The sequence below is a fragment of the Hyla sarda genome, chromosome 10 (assembly GCF_029499605.1).
Source record: "Hyla sarda isolate aHylSar1 chromosome 10, aHylSar1.hap1, whole genome shotgun sequence".
Classification (NCBI taxonomy): domain Eukaryota; kingdom Metazoa; phylum Chordata; class Amphibia; order Anura; family Hylidae; genus Hyla; species Hyla sarda.
In genome coordinates this window covers 61,938,837-61,957,869 of record NC_079198.1, presented here as the reverse complement: position 1 = coordinate 61,957,869, position 19,033 = coordinate 61,938,837, and the positions used below count along the sequence as shown (strand labels likewise).

The following is a 19,033-nucleotide window of genomic DNA, read 5'->3' as shown; positions in this document are numbered from 1 at the left end:
CTTTTTGACGTATGTTTGGGGTCATTGTCCTGCTGGAAGACCCAAGATCTCGGACACAAACCCAGCTTTCTGACACTGGGCTGTACAGTGTGACCCAAAATCCGTTGGTAATCCTCAGATTCCATGATGCCTTGCACACATTCAAGGCACCCAGTGCCAGAGGCAGCAAAACAACTCCAAAACATCATTGAACCTCCACCATATTTCACTGTAGGTACTGTGTTCTTTTCTTTGTAGGCCTCATTCTGTTTTTGGTAACCAGTAGAATGATGTGCTTTACCAAAAAGCTCTATCTTGGTCTCATCTGTCCACAAGACGTTTTCCCACAAGGATTTTGGCTTACTCAAGTTCATTTTGGCAAAATGTAGTCTTGCTTTTTTATGTCTCTGTGTCAGCAGTGGGGTTCTCCTGGGTCTCCTGCCATAGCATTTAATTTCATTTAAATGACGATGGATAGTTCGCGCTGACACTGATGCTCCCTGAGCCTGCAGGACAGTTAGAATATCTTTGGAACTTGTTTGGGGCTGCTTATCCACCATCCTGACTATCCTGCGTTGACACCTTTTATCAATTTTTCTCTTCCGTCCACGCCCAGAGAGATTAGCTACAGTGCCATGGGTTGCAAACTTCATGATAATGTTGTGCACTGTGGACAAAGGCATATCTAGATCTCTGGAGATGGACTTGCAACCTTGAGATTATTGATATTTTTCCAAAATTTTGGTTCTCAAGTACTCAGACAGTTCTCTTCTCCTCTTTCTGTTGTTCATGCTTAGTGTGGCACACACAGACACACAATGAAAAGACTAAGTGAACCTCTCTCCTTTTTATCTGCTTTCAGGTGTGATTTTTATATTGCCTACACCTGTTACTTGCCCCAGGTGAATTCAAAGGAGCATCACATGCTTGAAACAATCTTATTTTTCCACAATTTTGAAAGGGTGCCAATAATTTTGTCCAGACCATTTTTGGAGTTTGGTGTGACATTATGTCCAATTTGCTTTTTTTCCTCCCTTTTTTTGGTTTAGTTCCAATACACACAAAGGGAATAAACATGTGTATAGCAAAACATGTGTTCCTGCAATCCTTTTCTGTGAAGAAATACTTCATTTTCTAGAAAAATTTCAGGGGAGCCAACATTTACGGCCATGACTGTATATATATTTCCCTATATGTGTCTGTGTCTATATGTCTCTAAATGTATATATGTCTCTGCAAATATGTCTCCACACATTAAACCTACTATTAAGACAAATAGATGGGGCAGCAAAGAAGGGTGGGACTTTAACTACCCTAATATAGACTGGGAAGCTGAAACCTGTAGGTCCAGTAAGGGAAACAGGTTTTTGGAAAAAATTATGGTTAATTACCTTTCCCAACTATTGCAGGTTCCAACAAGAGGGTGGGGGGGAGGCACTACTGGACCTTATACTAACCAATAGGTCATTTATCCTATAAAGAGGATAAAATATATATATATATCAGAAAAAATCCCAATAGCACTCAAATCCAACACCAATCACCTGAGAGAATAAAGTGAACTCACCCGGTGTATGCGGTGAACTACACCCAGAATGGATGAGTTCCCACAAGACACCTGAGAGCCAGAACCAACGTATAATACAGTAGACAAAACTTCATGTGTTTCTCGTGTATCCAATTGAAGGAGAGCACTCAGCATTCCGGATCCATGTAGAAAAGGGTCCGTGAGAAATAGAGCAAGAAGAGGGGACAGAAAAAAACAGCGCTCAGAGAAGACACAAATCTCTAAATATATGCATGTAGTCAATTTTGAAATGCCACTCACTTTACCAGGGGGGAGATCTGGTAAAGGAATTATACCCTTAGTCCAAATAAAACCCCCCTGTCCAGGATAGCTTCAATGGGCAGATCCATACTACCTTCACATTTACGAGACACTAAAGACACCCTCACCAAGATTCATGATATCACTGTCACAGACTCTATGATTTTAGCCAGCATTGACGTAGAAAGCTTATATAGCAATATTCGCCACGAGCTAGGCATGCAAACGGTCAAACACTTTTTGAGCACAAGGAGCACGTATTTTTTTGGAGCACAATGAATTTGTTTATTCACTTCTTCAGTTTGTGTTGACACACAATTATTTTATCTTTAATGGTAAATTTTATCACCAAACACAAGGTACAGCAATGGGGGCGTCATGTGCACCAAATTATGCAAACCTATTCTTAGGGTGGTGGGAGGACACTATGGTTTTTGGGGACACTTTGAGCACATACACTGAGCACATTTTATTTTGGGGATGTTACATTGATGATGTCCTCATTTTGTGGGATGGTGATGGGGCACTGTTCAAGGATTTTATTTTGGCACTGAATGATAATAACATCGGTATGATGTTCACCTATGAAATAGGCGGCCGATCAATTAACTTCCTGGACCTCAACATATTTGTTGATGAGAACAACTGTATACAAACCAAGATATATAGAAAACCTACGTCCTCTAACTCATTACTCCGTTGGACTAGCTGGCACCCCTTATCCTTGAAGAAAAGCGTTCCAACTGGCCAGTATTTAAGGGCCAGGAGGAACTGCTCAGAGGAAACTTCATTCCAAACTGAGTGTAATGAGTTATTTAGGAGATTCAGACAAAGGGGTTACCCTAGAAGACATCTAAAGACGGCCTACCATCGTGCGAGAGGTAGTGCTAGATCTGCTTTATTGGGAGACTCACGACCAGATGATGCGAGACAGCCGATATGCTGCATAGGCACATATGATGGCCAAAGCGACAAAATAATGGCGATACTAAATCGTCATTGGCACCTATTATATAGGGATCCTGAACTGAAAGAGGTAATTGGGAAAAAACCCAAGGTCACATTCCACCAAGGACCCAATCTGTGGGATATGTTTGTAAATAGTCACTTGAGACAAGAGGATAGACCTACCAACTGGTTAACCAGCAGTGTTATTGGGTCTTTTGGCTGTGGGAATTGCAGTTTCTGTAAGTTCTTGCCCAAAACAAAAAAATTTACTAATCCATTAGACGCACGGGTGTATGAAATTCGACAGGTTGTAAATTGCAAAACAAGGAACATAGTCTATGCTGCCCAATGCGAATGTCCGAAGCTCTACGTCGGTAAAACCACGCAAGAGTTTAGGAGACTCATTAGTCAACATCTAAGCAACATCAGGACGGGAGAAGATGCACCTATCTCAAGACACATGCACGCTATGCATGGTAATAATTTGTTTGGCCTAAAGTTCTGGGGCATTTGCAACCTGAAATTAGGCCCGAGAAAGGGAAACATAGACAGAATGCTTTTAAGGGAAGAAGCTAAGTGGATATATAGACTTAAATGTCTATCACCGACAGGCCTAAATGAAGGCTTCTCCTATGCAGCGTTTTTGAATTGAAACAATAGACAGGAATACAAATAGATTTATGTGGATGAGTGAGAAAGGAAAGGATCACCATAAACAATAGGACAACCCATACTTATGAAAACATTAATCTACCTACATACCTACCTGTAAATACAGCAACCAATAAAATAAATATCTTATTGCATAAGCCAGTCACCTTCAGCACTTGGTGGTGATGTCAATAGAGGCAATAAGTACAAATACATACAACATCTTGAAATAAAAACATAAGATACTCACCATGAAAAATATGTGGTCCGGAGATGGACTTGGAATAGTGGAATGGTGGTGGGGCGGTCCGAGAGGTGGTAGCCAGATGGAGATACACCATATCTAATGGAGGAAACAGTCGTTTGATTAGAATACTTATGGGTATATATTTTATATCTAATATGATTGATCTATTATATGCATGGCCAAGAGTATGCCTTAATCGGATCCCCTTGAATATGACTCGGGGTGCACAGTGCAGGGATTGATGCTGCACCATGTATTATATGTGGATACACTGTGTACATGTAAGGGGAGAGATATGCATATATTGGAAGGAACATCAATATAGTGAACCCAGATTTGGATCTATTCATATGGACATTAGAAATGATGGAAAACTGGTATTGAGATACCTTACACATATCATTAGGGATGCTATATGATCTATATCTGAGCATTCTATAGATGATAGAGCCCAGAATATCCCTATGGTGAATATCTAATACATTACCATCAAAATATTCTAATTCTAGATAATGGTCAGGCACCAATGAACGTGTAGAATAGTGGCTCTGAAGCTGGATGAACATCGGAGCATGTGTAGTGCCTCATGTAGATTTTGGACTAAGTCCTGTAAACATGTTGATGCGCAGCCGCGGTCCCCTGGCATGCGCAGTGAGACATCGTGCCGACGTGGAGCGCAAACAATGGATGCTTGGAACGCAAGGGGACCGTGACTGGCTGCCAGCAATCAGATGACACTGACGTCATCGTCCAGCGCTGAGTCGGTGATGATGACGAGGCGGCGATCCAGGAATGGTGATAGGATGTGCAGCGGTACAGGTAATATCGGCGAATAGGACCTGATTGTTCCAAACAACAGGTACACAGGTGCACTGGAACTGGGGAAGCCATGATAGGTGGAATGATGAAAGTGGGAGGTCCTAATAGGTATAAATACCAAGATGGTGGATCAGAAAGTTGATGCCCATTTTCCCTCCTGAAGACGCTACGGAAGTAGTGAAACATGTAGAGGGGGCATTTTCAGCATTTTAACTAGCGGTAGTTTGTGTGCAATCCATGGTGGTACTGCAGCCCACCTGTGATATTGAATATATATAACAGTGGTTAACTGGATATAATCGAGATACTACTACAAAGCACACCAACCCGTGATTTTAAGTGAACACACTCATCATTTATTATACACTTATTATTTACTAATCCTAATTTAAATATAAATAAAAGTTAAGTTTTAGGGGTGGGATTTAATAAGGGTATTAGTGACCCTGGGTCTCCCAGGGTCAAAGGTGTTTTTCAGATCCATACAAGGCACAGCAACATCCAATGGGTAGATTTGATTCTTTTAATCGCGACGCGTTTCAAAGGTTATAATAAACACCTTCTTCATCAGGCTTACAAAATGTATACTAAAAGTTGTCTCATTTATACTTACATGAGGAGGGTCCACATCCTCCACACCTGCGCGTTCATCTTGCGCGCTATACTGGCGTTCCCTTCCGGTTTGTGGGGTCACATGACGTGTATGTGATCACGTGACTCCCCACAGCACCACCGACATGATCACGTGGACGCAGGAGGAAACGACATGATTGTCCTGTGCTCCAAGCTGGAACGCACGAAGGGTTTTCTCTCCGTGCGTTATATAATTCCAAGATGGAAGGCACATTGGATTAAGATGTATCTACTGTAATTATAATTATAGAGGATATAACCTTAGTATGGCGACCAAGTGACATCATCAGAAGGAGCCACATGGTCATCCTGTGTTCCAACCTGGAACGCACAGGGGAACATTATACGCTCACCCCGCGTTCCAGGGTGGAACGCACACCAAATTTAAACACATCTAGTGCAACCATGACTCTATTTGGGGGAAGGAATAAGATTTATAGTGCAGTAAAAGGAAATATATAAGATGCACTATTCTACAAGATACCCCTAGTGGATATATATATATATATATATATATATATATATACCATAATAAATAGTGGAGGATGTGTACCCCTTACATAGTATCATTTTAAAAACACGTAGCACATAAAATACATTCCAATGAATACATATATATAAATATACATACACATCCTAGTGAATAAAATACATATTCTAATGAATAAAGAATCAATACATATAAATACATACAAATTAATATAATAAATAGATAATTGGTTAAAAGGCTAAAATTTATAACTTAAACAATTAAATATTTCTTAGTAAACCTGTTCTAAAGTCTCGTTTAGGCCATTCGGCTGTATTGTATTTAATTTAAAAATCCAGAACATTTCTTTATTGCACAGTAATTTATAATCCTCATTATAAATGTATTCCAAAGGGCTTACCCTCATCAATGTATGATCTTTATTGTGCATATCATTAAAATGTCTAAATACACTATGATTAAAAAACCCATTGGCAATATTTGATCTACCGTATATACTCGAGTATAAGCCGAGTTTTTCAGCACGATTTTTCGTGCTGAAAACACCCCCCTCGGCTTATACTCGAGTGAACTCCCCCACCCGCAGTGGTCTTCAACCTGCGGACTTCCAGAGGTTTCAAAACTACAACTCCCAGCAAGCCAGGGCAGCCATCGGCTGTCCGGGCTTGCTGGGAGTTGTAGTTTTGAAACCTCCGGAGGTCCGCAGGTTGAAGACCACTGCGGCCTTCAACATCATCCAGCCCCCTCTCACCCCCTTTAGTTCTGAGTACTCACCTCCGCTCGGCGCTGGTCCGGTCCTGCAGGGCTGTCCGGTAAGGAGGTGGTCCGGTGAGGAGGTGGTCCGGGCTGCTATCTTCACCGGGGAGGCCTCTTCTAAGCGCTTCGGGCCCGGCCTCAGAATAGTCACGTTGCCTTGACAACGACGCAGATGCGTCGTTGTCTAGGCAACGGCTCTATTCCGGGCCGGAAGCGCGGAGAAGAGGCGCCCCCGGTGAAGATAGCAGCCCGGACCACCTCCTCACCGGACCACCTCCTTACCGGACAGCCCTGCAGGACCGGACCAGCGCCGAGCGGAGGTGAGTACTCAGAACTAAAGGGGGTGAGAGGGGGCTGGATGATGTTGAAGGCCGCAGTGGTCTTCAACCTGCGGACCTCCGGAGGTTTCAAAACTACAACTCCCAGCAAGCCCGGACAGCCGATGGCTGCCCGGGCTTGCTGGGAGTTGTAGTTTTGAAACCTCTGGAGGTCCGCATGTTGAAGGCCGCAGTGGTCTTCAACCTGCGGACCTCCGGAGGTTTCAAAACTACAACTCCCAGCAAGCCCGGACAGCCGATGGCTGCCCGGGCTTGCTGGGAGTTGTAGTTTTGAAACCTCTGGAGGTCCGCAGGTTGAAGACCACTGAGGGCGAATGATGAGAAGAGGATGATGAAGGGGGGTGGGGATGATGAAGGGGGGGGTGTGGGATGATTACAAGGGGATGATGAAGGGGGGATGTGTGGGATGATAAGGGGATGTGTGGGATGATGACAAGGGGATGATGAAGGGGGGATGTGTGGGATGATAAGGGGATGTGTGGGATGATGACAAGGGGATGATGAAGGGGGGATGTGTGGGATGATGACAAGGGGATGATGAAGGGGGGATGTGTGGGATTAGGGGATGTGTGGGATGATGACAAGGGGATGATGAAGGGGGGATGTGTGGGATAAGGGGATGTGTGGGATGATGACAAGGGGATGATGAAGGGGGGATGTGTGGGATGATGACAAGGGGATGATGAAGGGGGGATGTGTGGGATGATAAGGGGATGTGTGGGATGATGACAAGGGGATGATGAAGGGGGGATGATAAGGGGATGTGTGGGATGATGACAAGGGGATGATGAAGGGGGGATGTGTGGGATGATGACAAGGGGATGATGAGGATGTTAATGACGGGTCTGGATGATGACAGGGGGGGATGAGGTATTTCCCACCCTAGGCTTATACTCGAGTCAATAACTTTTCCTGGGATTTTGGGTTGAAATTAGGGGTCGGCTTATACTCGAGTATATACGGTATGTTAATTCTCTGCCTCAAAGTATTGATGGTTCTCCCTACATATCTCAGACTACATGGGCATTCTAACAGGTAAATTATGTAATTACTACCACAATTAAAATAATCTTTTAAAATATATGTTTTTTCTTGTTCAGAGATATCGAATTGTGTCCTCTTATTTGCAATAAGAGCGCAGCATTTACATCTGTCTTTACCACATTTATAGGCTCCTTTTAATTCTTCTCCTCCGAAAATTGTTCCAATTCTCTTTTTAGGAGGATTTTTATTTTTTGGGTTAATTGGAATACAGACCATGGGTGTATGCTGCTGTCACTATGAGGCTCGACACTCTGGCAACAAGAGAAGTCGGCTCCTCCCAGCAGGGTATACCCGCCCACAGGCACCTGAGGTAACCAGTTTTAGCTTAGTGTCTGAAGGAGGTGGACATGGTCTGGAGTTCTCTCCAGACCAGGTCTTATGTTTTATTATTTTCCTAGTTAGGGATGTGTTAGTTTTTTATTCCTTTTTCTTTCATGTTTTCAGGTGGGGATTCAGGAACTGCGGCTCACTGTCTCCCTATCGCGATTGAGGGGGCACAGACATTGCGTATATGGGCTGTCAACCCCCTCTCGCCAACGGTCAGCGTCTGGGGTTGTACCTCATGGGTCCGAGTCCCCCTATTTCGCCTCGCTCGCACATGGTAACTCGGCGTAATGCAGGTGACAGAAAGCTGACTGAAGATCTCATAGAAGACTTCATTAGGTAAGTTCTTCTGACTGAGGTGAGTATATTCCCTTTCTCCCTTAGGTACAGCCTTGCAACCTCTGGAGACCCTCACTTTTTGCCCACTTTTTCTCAGGGGCTGGCCTGAACAGGGGTTTTTTCTTTATTTATTGCTGGTGTGAGCAGGATCCTTTTTGGACTGGGGCACAGCTTTAGTCATACTTTTCACTTTCCTGAACGATATGTGTGTGTGGTGTGTGTGTGTTTCTTTAAGCGGCTGACAGCCGCTGCGTTTACTATGCGGGCGCATGAAGCACCGGCTTACTTTCGCTTTCGGCAGCAGTCGGCTGCCGGCGGCGTCTCACTCGCTCGCTTCCCCGCGAGCGCATATGCGAATGACATGTGCGCTCGGGGAGAGGAGCGGGCGTGGGCGCCATTACTGACCTTCTTGTCAGAAGCTGAGGGCACTATAGCTCTGCCCCCTCTGTTGTCGGGGCTTCTAAGAGGCGCGAATTAGCCTCCAATCAGTGCTGTGCGCGCGTTGTGAGAGGCAGGGGCCAATTAGCAGTGCCCCTGCTCCTGGCCCGCCCCTCTTTTGCTATTGGCCGGCATTTCTCCCTTCTCTATCTATACTAGAACGGAGTTCTCCTCACAGCAGCTGCCCTGGGGTCTCAGACTTGGGCTGCACAAACAACTGGAGCGTTAGTTCATCATTTTGTCTGTAAAAGCTGTAATTCCAAAATGCCTGTTTCTGCTGAACCCATTTGCTCCCTCTACACAGTTAACTGGAGTGTTAGCCACTCATTACATCTGTAAAAGCTGTATCTCAAAAATGTCTGGTTCTGCTGAACCGCTTGTTCTGCCTGCTCCACTGCTCCCCCAGACCCCCCTGCTATTCTTTCCCGGTTGTCTGCCAGACTCGGTGGGTTCGGCCGCCCCTCCAGCCTGGGTTCTCTCCCTCCCCCAGTCTATATCCGACACAGCTCAGGTCTCCCGTTATGTGGTGACTGCATTGGAGAGGCCCTTCCGGCCCTCCGGAGGGTCCCACTCTCCCCCCTATACTGATGCTCTCGCAGTGTCGTGGGGGTGTTTTTCATCAGACTCATCCTCCGAGTCTTCTGGCAGGCACGGGCGCTCCCCTCACAGCCATCGCTCTGTTACTCTGCCCTTTAGCAAGCGTCGCTCCCCTAGAGGACGCTCCCATGGTCGCTGCTCTGGCTCTCCAGACCCACTTACCTGGTCAGTCTCCCCCTCTTCCAGGGCTGCCTCACACGTTCCCATTCACCTGGAGAATTTGTGGATGAAGTTTCCGATTCGGCCTCTGATTCAGAGGACCACACGGATATGTCAGACATGGTGCACTCATTGGTCTCGGCCACAAGAGACACCTTCCATCTAGAGGACCCAGGAACTTCGAACGTGGCTCCAGAAGTTTCCTTTAATCGTGCCCAACCTCCAGGGCTGCCTCACCCCGTTCCCATTCACCCGGAGAACTTGTGGATGAGTTTTCTGATTCAGCCTCCGACTCAGAGGACCACACGGATATGCCTGATGTGGTGTACTAATTGTTTTCGGCCATAAGAGACACCTTCCAGCTAAGGACCCAGGAACTTCGGACGTGCCTGACCTCTTCCAGGGCTGCCTCACCTCGTTCCCATTCACCTGGAGAACTTGCGGATGAGGTTTCTGATTCGGCCTCCGACTTAAAGGAACGCACGGATGCCTGATGTGGTGTACTCATTGGTTTCGGGCATAAGAGACACCTTCCATCTAAAGGACCCAGGAACTTCGGACATGGCTCCAGAAGTCTCTTTTTTTCGTCCCCGACCGGCACCCAAGACCTTCAGCTCTCACGCTGAATTTTACGCCCTGCTGGTATTCACCTGGAGGCACCCTGACAAGAAGTTTCAGGAAACATAGAAGGTTCAAGCACGGTATCCCTTTGCCAAGGACCTCATTGCTCGATGGACCTCCTCTCCAACTGTGGATCTGCTGGTCTCCCGCCTCTCTAAGGCGCCTACCTGGCCTTTGGCTGATGCGGCTGCCTTCAAGGATCCAGCCGACATGTAGGTGGAGACTTTTTGCAAAACTTTGCCTTTGACACAGCAGGATCTTCCTGCTTTTGCTTCGGCCTGGGGGTCAAGGGCCCTTTCAGTATGGTCTCCCATCTCCGCCAGGGTAGTCTTCAAGATGCCTCTGGAGAATTTATTTAATCTAGCTCCCGATGTTCCGCAGCTGGAGATTTTTTGTGTTCTGCTTCCATGCGCAGCCACTGTGCTGCCTTTGCCACAAGCTACCTGGTAGCCACCGTCCCTCCATGTGGCTTAAAGCCTGGAATGTGGATGCCGCCTTCAGGAAGTGAGGCGTCGGGCGGAAAAGAGTTCTTTATTACCTCTGGATAAGGCTCACAGAACCGCTTTCCATCGTAAGTCCTCGTTCGGGTTCTGCGGACCTTTGGTGCCACCAAAGGGTACCAACACAGGGTCCAGTCGGGCGCCTTCACGGAAAGAGGGCTCCCACCTTCCGGACCTGTCCCTCCCGGAGGTCGGCTATCCGTTCAGGCCGTTTAGCGGCCCCATCAGGCACCCGTAGGCCTTCCTTGATCTGATGGGTCGCCCCCACCCGCCGACCTTTCTCGGGTGGTTGGTCGCCTCTTACTCTTCCAGGATGCCTGGACCACGCACATTCATTGTCCCGGTTCCTTCAGGGGAAAGTTTTCGAGGTTTATTCCAACCTCTTTGGGGTCCCCAAGAAAGGCGTTTCTGTTCGCCCAATCTTGGTTCTCGAGTATCTCAGCCAGCATCTTCTGCTTCCCATCCCGAATGGAGTCTCTCCGTTCGGTGCTGGCGTCCCTGGTTCATGGGGAATTTTCGTTCCTCGGTGGACATCAAGCATGCCTGCCTCCACATCTCATTGTTCCGGTAATCGGTGGTACCTCCGCTTTGCAGTTACTGATAGTCATTTTCTATTGTGGCTCTCCATTTCGGTCTGACCACTTATCCGCGGGCCTTTAACAAAGTCCTGGCGCCTGTGATAGCCCCTTTTACGGACAACAGTTGTTTCCGTGATTCCTTACTTGGACGACCTCCTGATCAGAGCTCCAGCCAGGGCCCAGATCCTGGAGAGTCTTAGTCTCAACCTCCAGACCTTGTCTCTCTTCGGTTGGATGGTCAATCGGGACAAGTCCAACCACTCTCCTGGGGCTCCAGTTCGACGCAGCCTCTGCCCGCTTTCAACTCCGCCGACCAATCGGCTGACTCTCTTATCAAGAGTCCGATGACTTCGGCACCCTTTTCCAGTTTCAATTCGCTTTTGCATGGATGTCCTGGGTCGGTTAGCGGCGGCCATGGAGGCCGTGCCATTTGCCTAGTTTCATCACCAACCTCTTCAATTGGTGATTCTCTTCCGGTGGGACAGGTCTCCATAACTCGACAGTCTTGTCAGTCCCTTCTATGGTGGCTTCGTTTCCCCCCTGCTTTTTCGGGGGTGCTCCTTCCTGCCTCTCCCTGCCAGTCTGTCAGGCTAGGGAGGTGGGGAGGGCCTTGGTCCCTCGAGAAGCCCTTTTCCCTTCAACATGTTGGGGCCTAGGGCAATCCTTTCTTTGCCTGCTTCTTCGGAAATTCCCTTCTGGGCGGAACTCAGGTTTCCGGCCATCTTAGCGCTTTTCATTCCGGGCATTTCTGGGATGTGGTCTTTCTCAGCCGGTCCTCAGCCGTCCAAGGCGAGTGGTCCTTGCATCCCGAGGTGTTTGCAGTGATCTGCAACCTCTGGGGCGCTCCAGGCGTGGACCTCTGCACGTCCCCCACAACCAAGCGTTCCTCTTTCTTGGTCGGGCTTTGCCCTACCTTATCTGTTTATTGGTCGGGCTTTGCCCTACCTTATCTGTTTCCTCCCCTTCCTCTCTTTTCGGGGTCCTGAGGAAACTTGCAGCAGAGGGCGTTCCCCCCCATTCTCGTGGCCCAGACTGGCCCCGGCGGGCATGGTACGTCGTCGTGGTCAGGCTCATGAACTACTTACCTCTGCACCTTCCCTAGAGGTTCCCTAGCCACCTTCCGAGGCGGTTGAGACAGCGGTTCTGAGGACCCGCGGTTTCTCTTCCCAAGTGGTTCGCACCATGCTGAGGGCTCACAAACCTTCCTCTGCAAAGATTTACCACCATACCTGGCGGTCTTATTTCTGTTGGTGTGAAACTCGGCCTTTTTCTCTGGTCGTGGTTGGCTTTTAGCTCCCTTGGGGGTCAAAGGTTCGGCCGTTTCCATTCTTTTTCAATGTTCTTTGGCGTTCAATTATCATGTCGGAACCTAGTTCAGGGAGTGGCACAAGCTGCCCCTCCTTATCAGTCCCCTTCTTTCCCTTGGGACTTACACTTGGTCTTAGGTGCACTGCAAGGCGCCCCTTTTGACCCTCTCAGGGACATTTCTCTTCGCCTCCTTCCCTGGAAGGTGGTGTTCCTTATTGCTCTTACCTCTGTTAGGAGGGTGTCAGAGCTGGTAGCTCTCTCCTGCCGTTCTCCCTTCCTGGTGGTGTACCAGGACAAGTTGTTTTCCTTCCAGGTCCATCCTTCTTACCTGAGATGGTTTTTGACTTTTTCATCTCAATGAGAACATCGTCCTACTGTCCTCTTGTCCAGCCTCTTCTCATCCCTTGAAGCGTTTGTTCCACAACCTGGTTGTTGTGAGGGCTGTTCGGACTTATCTCTCAGTCATTCTTTCCTTTCGGCAGTGTGACCCCCCCCCCCCCCCCTTTTTTGTTTTTCCGGAAGATCATTGTATAGGACAACCTGCTTCTACGACCACCATTTTTAGGTGGATCCGGTCTGCTATTTTGGGAGCTTACCGCCACAAGTGGAAGATCCCACCCTTCAGGGCTACGTGGCTTCGGCCTTGCAGTTCTGTAAGGCTTCCGCGTGGTCGTCTTTGTACACTTTCTCAAGGTGCTACCAGATTCATACCTTCGCATCAGTTGATGCTATTCTGGGCTGTAAAACGTTGCAGACGGCGGTGGTCCAACCGTCCACCTGTCCGATTCTTTACTCACCCAAGGGACAGCTTTGGTACGTCCCATGGTCTGTGTCCCCCAATGGAGCCGATAGAGAAAAGGAGATTTTTTATGCTTACCATAAAATCTCTTTCTCGAAGGATCCATTGGGGGACACAGCTCCCACCCTTTTTTCTGGTGTTCCTATTTCAGTTCTCTGTCCGAAGGTGTGTTCAGTTGCCTTTTCTTCTGATTGCTCGGACAGTTTGTGATTTTCTCTTGACCTGTCGGTCTTCTCCTATTGCTCTGGGACTAAAACTGATTACCTCAGGTGCCTGTGGGCGGGTATACCCTGCTGGGAAGAGCCGGCTCCTAGTGACAGCAGCATACACCCATGGTCTGTGTCCCCATGGTCTGTTTCCCCCAATGGATCCTTCGAGAAAGAGATTTTACGGAAAGCATAAAAAAAATCTCCTTTTTTACACTAACATGCTGGCGTTGCCCCATAGTCCGATTTTCACAAACGGTTAAAGGAAAAAAGACCCAAAAAATTTGTAACGCAATTTCTCCTGAGTACGGAAATCCCCCGTATGTGGGTGTAAAACGCTCTGTGGGCGCACAACAAGGCTCAGGTGTGAGAGCGCACTATGTACATTTAAGGCCTAAATTGGTGATTTGCACAGGGGTGGCTGATTTTACAGCGGTTCTGACATAAACACAAAAAAATAAATACCCACATGTGACCCCATTTTGGTAACTACACTCTCATGGAACGTAACAAGGGGTACAGTGAGCTTTAACACCCTACAGGTGTTTGAAGAATTTTCATTAAAGTTTGATGGGAAAATGAAGAAAAAAAATGTTTTCACTAAAATGCTGATGTTACCCTAATGTTTTCATTTTCACAAGGGAAAATAGGAAAAAAGCCCCCCAAAATTTGTAACCCCATTTCTTCTGAGTAAGAAAATACCCCATATGTGGATGTAAAGTGATCTGCGGATGCACTACAATGATTAGAAGAGAAGGAGCGCCATAAGACTTTTGAAGAGAAAATTTGTCCGGAATTGAAGGCCACGTGTTTACAAAGCCCCCCTGGTCCCAGAACAATGGACCCCCCCACATGTGACCCCATTTTGGAAACTACACCCCTCTTGTAATGTAATAAAGGTTACAGTGAGAATTTACGCCACACATGTGTCTGACAGATTTTTGGAACAGTGGTCCGTGAAAATGAAAAAATTAATTTTTCATTTGCACAGTCCACTGTTCCAAAGATCTGTGAAACGCCAGTGGGGTGTAAATACTCACTGCACCTCTTATTAAATTCTGTGAGGGGTTTAGTTTCCAAAGTGGGGTCACATGTGGGGGGGTCCACTGTTCTGGCACCACGGGGGGCTTTGTAAACACATGGCCCCTGACTTCCATTCCAAACAAATTCACTCTCCAAAACCTCAATGGCGCTCCTCCTCTTCTGAGCAATGTAGTTCGCCAGCATGGGGTATTTCCTTACTCAGAAGAAATGGGGTTACAAATTTTGGGGGTTATTTTCTATAATTACCCCTTGTAAAAATGTAAAATTTGGGGGGAAAACTGAATTTTAGTGAGAATTTTTTTTTTTCATTTACACATCCAACTTTAACAAAAAGTCGTCAAACACCTGTGGGGTGTTAAGGCTCATTGTACCACTTGTTACGTTCCTTGAGGGGTGTAGTTTCCAAAATAGTATGCCATGTGTTATTTTTGTTTTTTTTTTTGTTTTTTTGCTGTTCTGGCACCATAGGGGCTTCTTAAATGTGACATGCCCCCCAAAATCTTTTTCAGAAAAACTCACTCTCCAAAATCCCACTGTCGCTCCTTCCCTTCTGAGCCCTCTAGTGCACCCACAGAGCACTTGACATACACATATGAGGTATTTCCTTACTCGAGAAAAATTGGGTTACACATTTTAGCAAGATTTCTCTCCTTTTACCCCTTGTAAAAATTCAAAAACTGGGTCTACAATAATATGCCAGTGTAAAAAATGAAGATTTTGAATTCAATTTGCTGCTATTCCTGTGAAACCCCTAAAGGGTTATCAAACCTTTTGAATGTCATTTTGAATACTTTGAGGAATGCAGTTTTTATAATGGGGTCATTTATGGGGTATTTCTAATAAGAAGGCCCTTCAAATCCACTTTCAAATTTTTTCATCATATTTTGGAATTTTTCACCAAGAAATTATGCAAGTATCGACAAAATGTTACCACTAATATAAAGGAGAATATGTCACGAAAAAAAATTCTCGGAATTAGAATGAAAGGTAAAAGCATCCCAGAGTTATTAATGCTTAAAGTGACAGTGGACAGTAGTGCAAAAAATGGCCGAGTCCTACACTGAAAATTGGCTGGGTCCTTAAGGGGTTAACTGCCAGCTGAATCATTGGTCTTTTTATGCCCACCATGAATTTCACGTTAATGTTGTGCACTGCTGCAGCTCTACTTACCAGTATTTTTTAACCAGGGGTCCTCGAACCCTAATCAGAAGTTACTCTGGGTTCAACAAGTCCTCTTACCTTTTGCATTAGAGAAGGAAAAATGATTCGAGTCATCTAAGAAATGCTTTTTGAAAGCAGTAAACACATCTGAGACAAATTATAGCACTACCCAGCCCTACACCAAGCACCTTTGAGGCAGGGATAGCATTAGGGTTTACTAGGAGTTAAACATTTTCATGGTTCCCCTGTAGAAAAAGGTCTATGTGGTATGTGCAGTGAACTTAGCTGCATGGTTTTGGGAATAAAAAGCTACTCTGTTAATTGTGTCTTTTTTTTTTATCAGAAAAATGTTTAAAGGTTTACAGTTAATGGCCACAGAAGGCAAAGCATTGCTCTTCTAAGCACTTTTATTTTTGCCGTACAAATACTTACATGATTCATAAGGTTGAAAAAAGACAAGATTCCATCAAGTTCAATTCATCCCCTTACTGCTAAGTAATTCTATTTTATATGTACTAACATTTATTGAATTGTAAACTGGAATTTTAAAAGAACTATGTCTATTTGTTTCATTTTTATCTGACAAGACCCCGAAACAACGCTAAAGATCAAAAAGAATGTTGAATCCTGGCTACAATCAAAAGCTGGATTAGAGATCACGTTCTCGGCAGAACGAGCACTTGAGAATCTGAAGAATTTGAAAACAAAAGAAGAAAGCACAAGAACTTCCAAATAACATGCATTGATTCACAACTGAAGACATGTATATTGTATATTATAAAGATGTGTATTTGGTAGATCTAAAAACAAGTTACACTCCGCTCGTGTGTCTGTATTGCACTTGAGTTGCACAGCAACATATCATTACTTTATTTTGATCATGAAATGTCTGTGTAAATATATTGCATGTTTTATATATATGGGACTATTAAGTTATACAGTACCCCCACCACCACATCGCCTGCTAAATATATTTATGTATTTGTATTGAAAAAAAAAGATTAGGATAAATGACTTTTAAAATACTGATATTTATTTTAATAAGATGTTAAAAAATTCTATAATAATGACATTATTACAGGATTGCCACAGAAAAGCATATAAACTTCATTGAATGTCTAGTTATTTCTTCAAATGCATACAGATTAAGGTTAAAGAGCTACAAATGCTTTTAAGAATCATAATAAACTACACCACTAGGATGTGAATAAACTCAATAAGAGTACAGTTTGCAGTTAGTTCCCCCTAGTGGTGGCAGGATTTTATAACTTAATGTCTATACAGGATATTTGTAACTCTGTATCAGAAAAGAAAAATAGCTCCAGACACTCTGTCAATATATATAAACAAATAAGTCTACAAAGAATGTTGAATTTAAAAAGGACATGGTGATAAAATGTTAACATTCACTTTAAATCTGTCATTATTGTCACCCGCACTAACCTGTTGGTACAGGCTGGTACCAATCTCTGAGCCGTGGTCCAGTTTCCCTGTTATCTTCCTCGTTCTGGTGGCAGGCTTGATGCATGGACGCAGCTCCAGAAAAACGCTGACTTCACGCTGCAGCTTCCCCAAGCGGAGTAGAGTACAGAAGCAGCAGCAGAGACATTAGCGTGCTCCTGGAGCTCCGCCTGTGCACCAAGACTGCTGCCCAAATAAAGAAGATAACAGCCAAGCAGGACCATGGGTCGGGGATAGGAAAGTATCATTATCATCAGTGTCACCCGCACTTAGGGCTGGGCGGTATACCGGTTCATACCGAATACCGACATTTTTGTGCTGCACGATATGAATTTTAACTCACAAATCCCTCCGGAATGAATGAATTAGCCCAGCGCTGCGCTGTCCCCACATCGGGGAACTAATCATATGTTCTGCCCCCCAATTAATTATCAGCCTAGCGCTGTCCCCTTCCTCTTGTTTGTTTCGGCCGCCGGCGTTGACACTCTATACCAGTGGTCTTTAACCTGCGGACCTCCAGATGTTGCAAAACTACAACTCTCAGCATGCATGCTGGGAGTTGTAGTTTTGCAACATCTGGGGGTCGGCAGGTTGAAGACCACTGCTCTATACTGTGTGGAATCCCTATGTACGGGCTGCAAAAAAATAAACAAAATAAACTTTATCTTACCTCCCGTTGGTCAGGTACCGGCCTCATCTGCTTCCTAGGGAATGGAACGTCGGACATTGAGACAACCTTTTATAAATAAGGTACATTTCAGGCATCTCTACGAGTAGAGCAGAAACATACTAATCAGCAATAAGGACTAGTTGAGCTCATCTATATTCTTATTGCATACCTATCACTTATTAGGCAGCTGCCGATGTGTATGAGAGGTTTATATAGCTAGAACTGTGGTGTGTACAGATTTGCAGTCTTTTCCTTCAATCTGAATTATTTCTGTAAATGTACATTTTCTCTCTGTAACTGTGGTGAAGGGACAGGATCTTACTGGTGTGGGGAGGGAAAATTATGCTGTGACCAATCTGCTGACTTCCCTTCCTGCTCCCCTTTCAGAAGTGTCAGACACAGAATGAGACAGGGCAACTGTAACATCCCTTCTACACTCCTCTGACAGTCCAATGTTTTGTTGCTTCAGTTTTTCTGAAAATTTGTGACTGCCAGTGGAATGCTACAAGTTTCTGTATCCTTTATACCACCAAAATGATATTCCCATTCTACCTGCTTATTTGATTATTGCTTATAAATCACCATAAAAATACATTTGCTACATATTTTTATTTGTAACATGTTTTCATATAATGCAGAAGCTGTATTTACTTAGTTTATGGTTGCTTTAATTAAAAAAACAAAAACAGTTACAATAAAATTGCAATCTTCATATGGTCTATGAACAATTCATTACAAGTTGGCTTTGTTACAGTGAAAAGTTTTCTTATATGTAGCTTGTACTGGAATCACAACTTATTTGAGCAAGAACAATTTAAACAATAAAACGGTACAGCGGTAAAGAAACCTTTTTTCCTTTCAACTTCACGTTTTAGGTCTAAGTGGTGCTCAGTAGTCTGACATACTCACAGTAAGTGACTTTGGTCTGATAGCTCTGCTATCAGGCTCTCATAAGTTTGTATATCGGGCTTTTGTCAGGGAGCCTGTATTAGTAGAGTCTGCTGAAGGCCTCGAACTGCCATGGTAACTTATTTGCACCCCACAATTGCATTGCAAGAATGCCAAGTAGAACCCTGATGGTTCTGAGGTGCAACA

At 45.2% G+C, this 19,033-nt stretch overlaps 1 protein-coding gene across 4 annotated transcripts in view; it reads left to right on the top strand.

The window, feature by feature from the left end:
• Positions 1 to 18,650, top strand: part of TMEM143 (transmembrane protein 143) — a 151,663-nt gene extending 133,013 nt beyond the window's left edge. For all 4 annotated transcript variants that reach the window (XM_056544614.1, XM_056544615.1, XM_056544613.1 and 1 more), the window contains one exon: positions 16,395 to 18,650. In XM_056544614.1, the coding sequence (XP_056400589.1) occupies positions 16,395 to 16,543 (149 nt within the window). In that variant the 3' untranslated portion in view covers positions 16,544 to 18,650. The remainder of the gene's footprint in view (positions 1 to 16,394) is intronic.
• Positions 18,651 to 19,033: the final 383 nt, after the last annotated feature.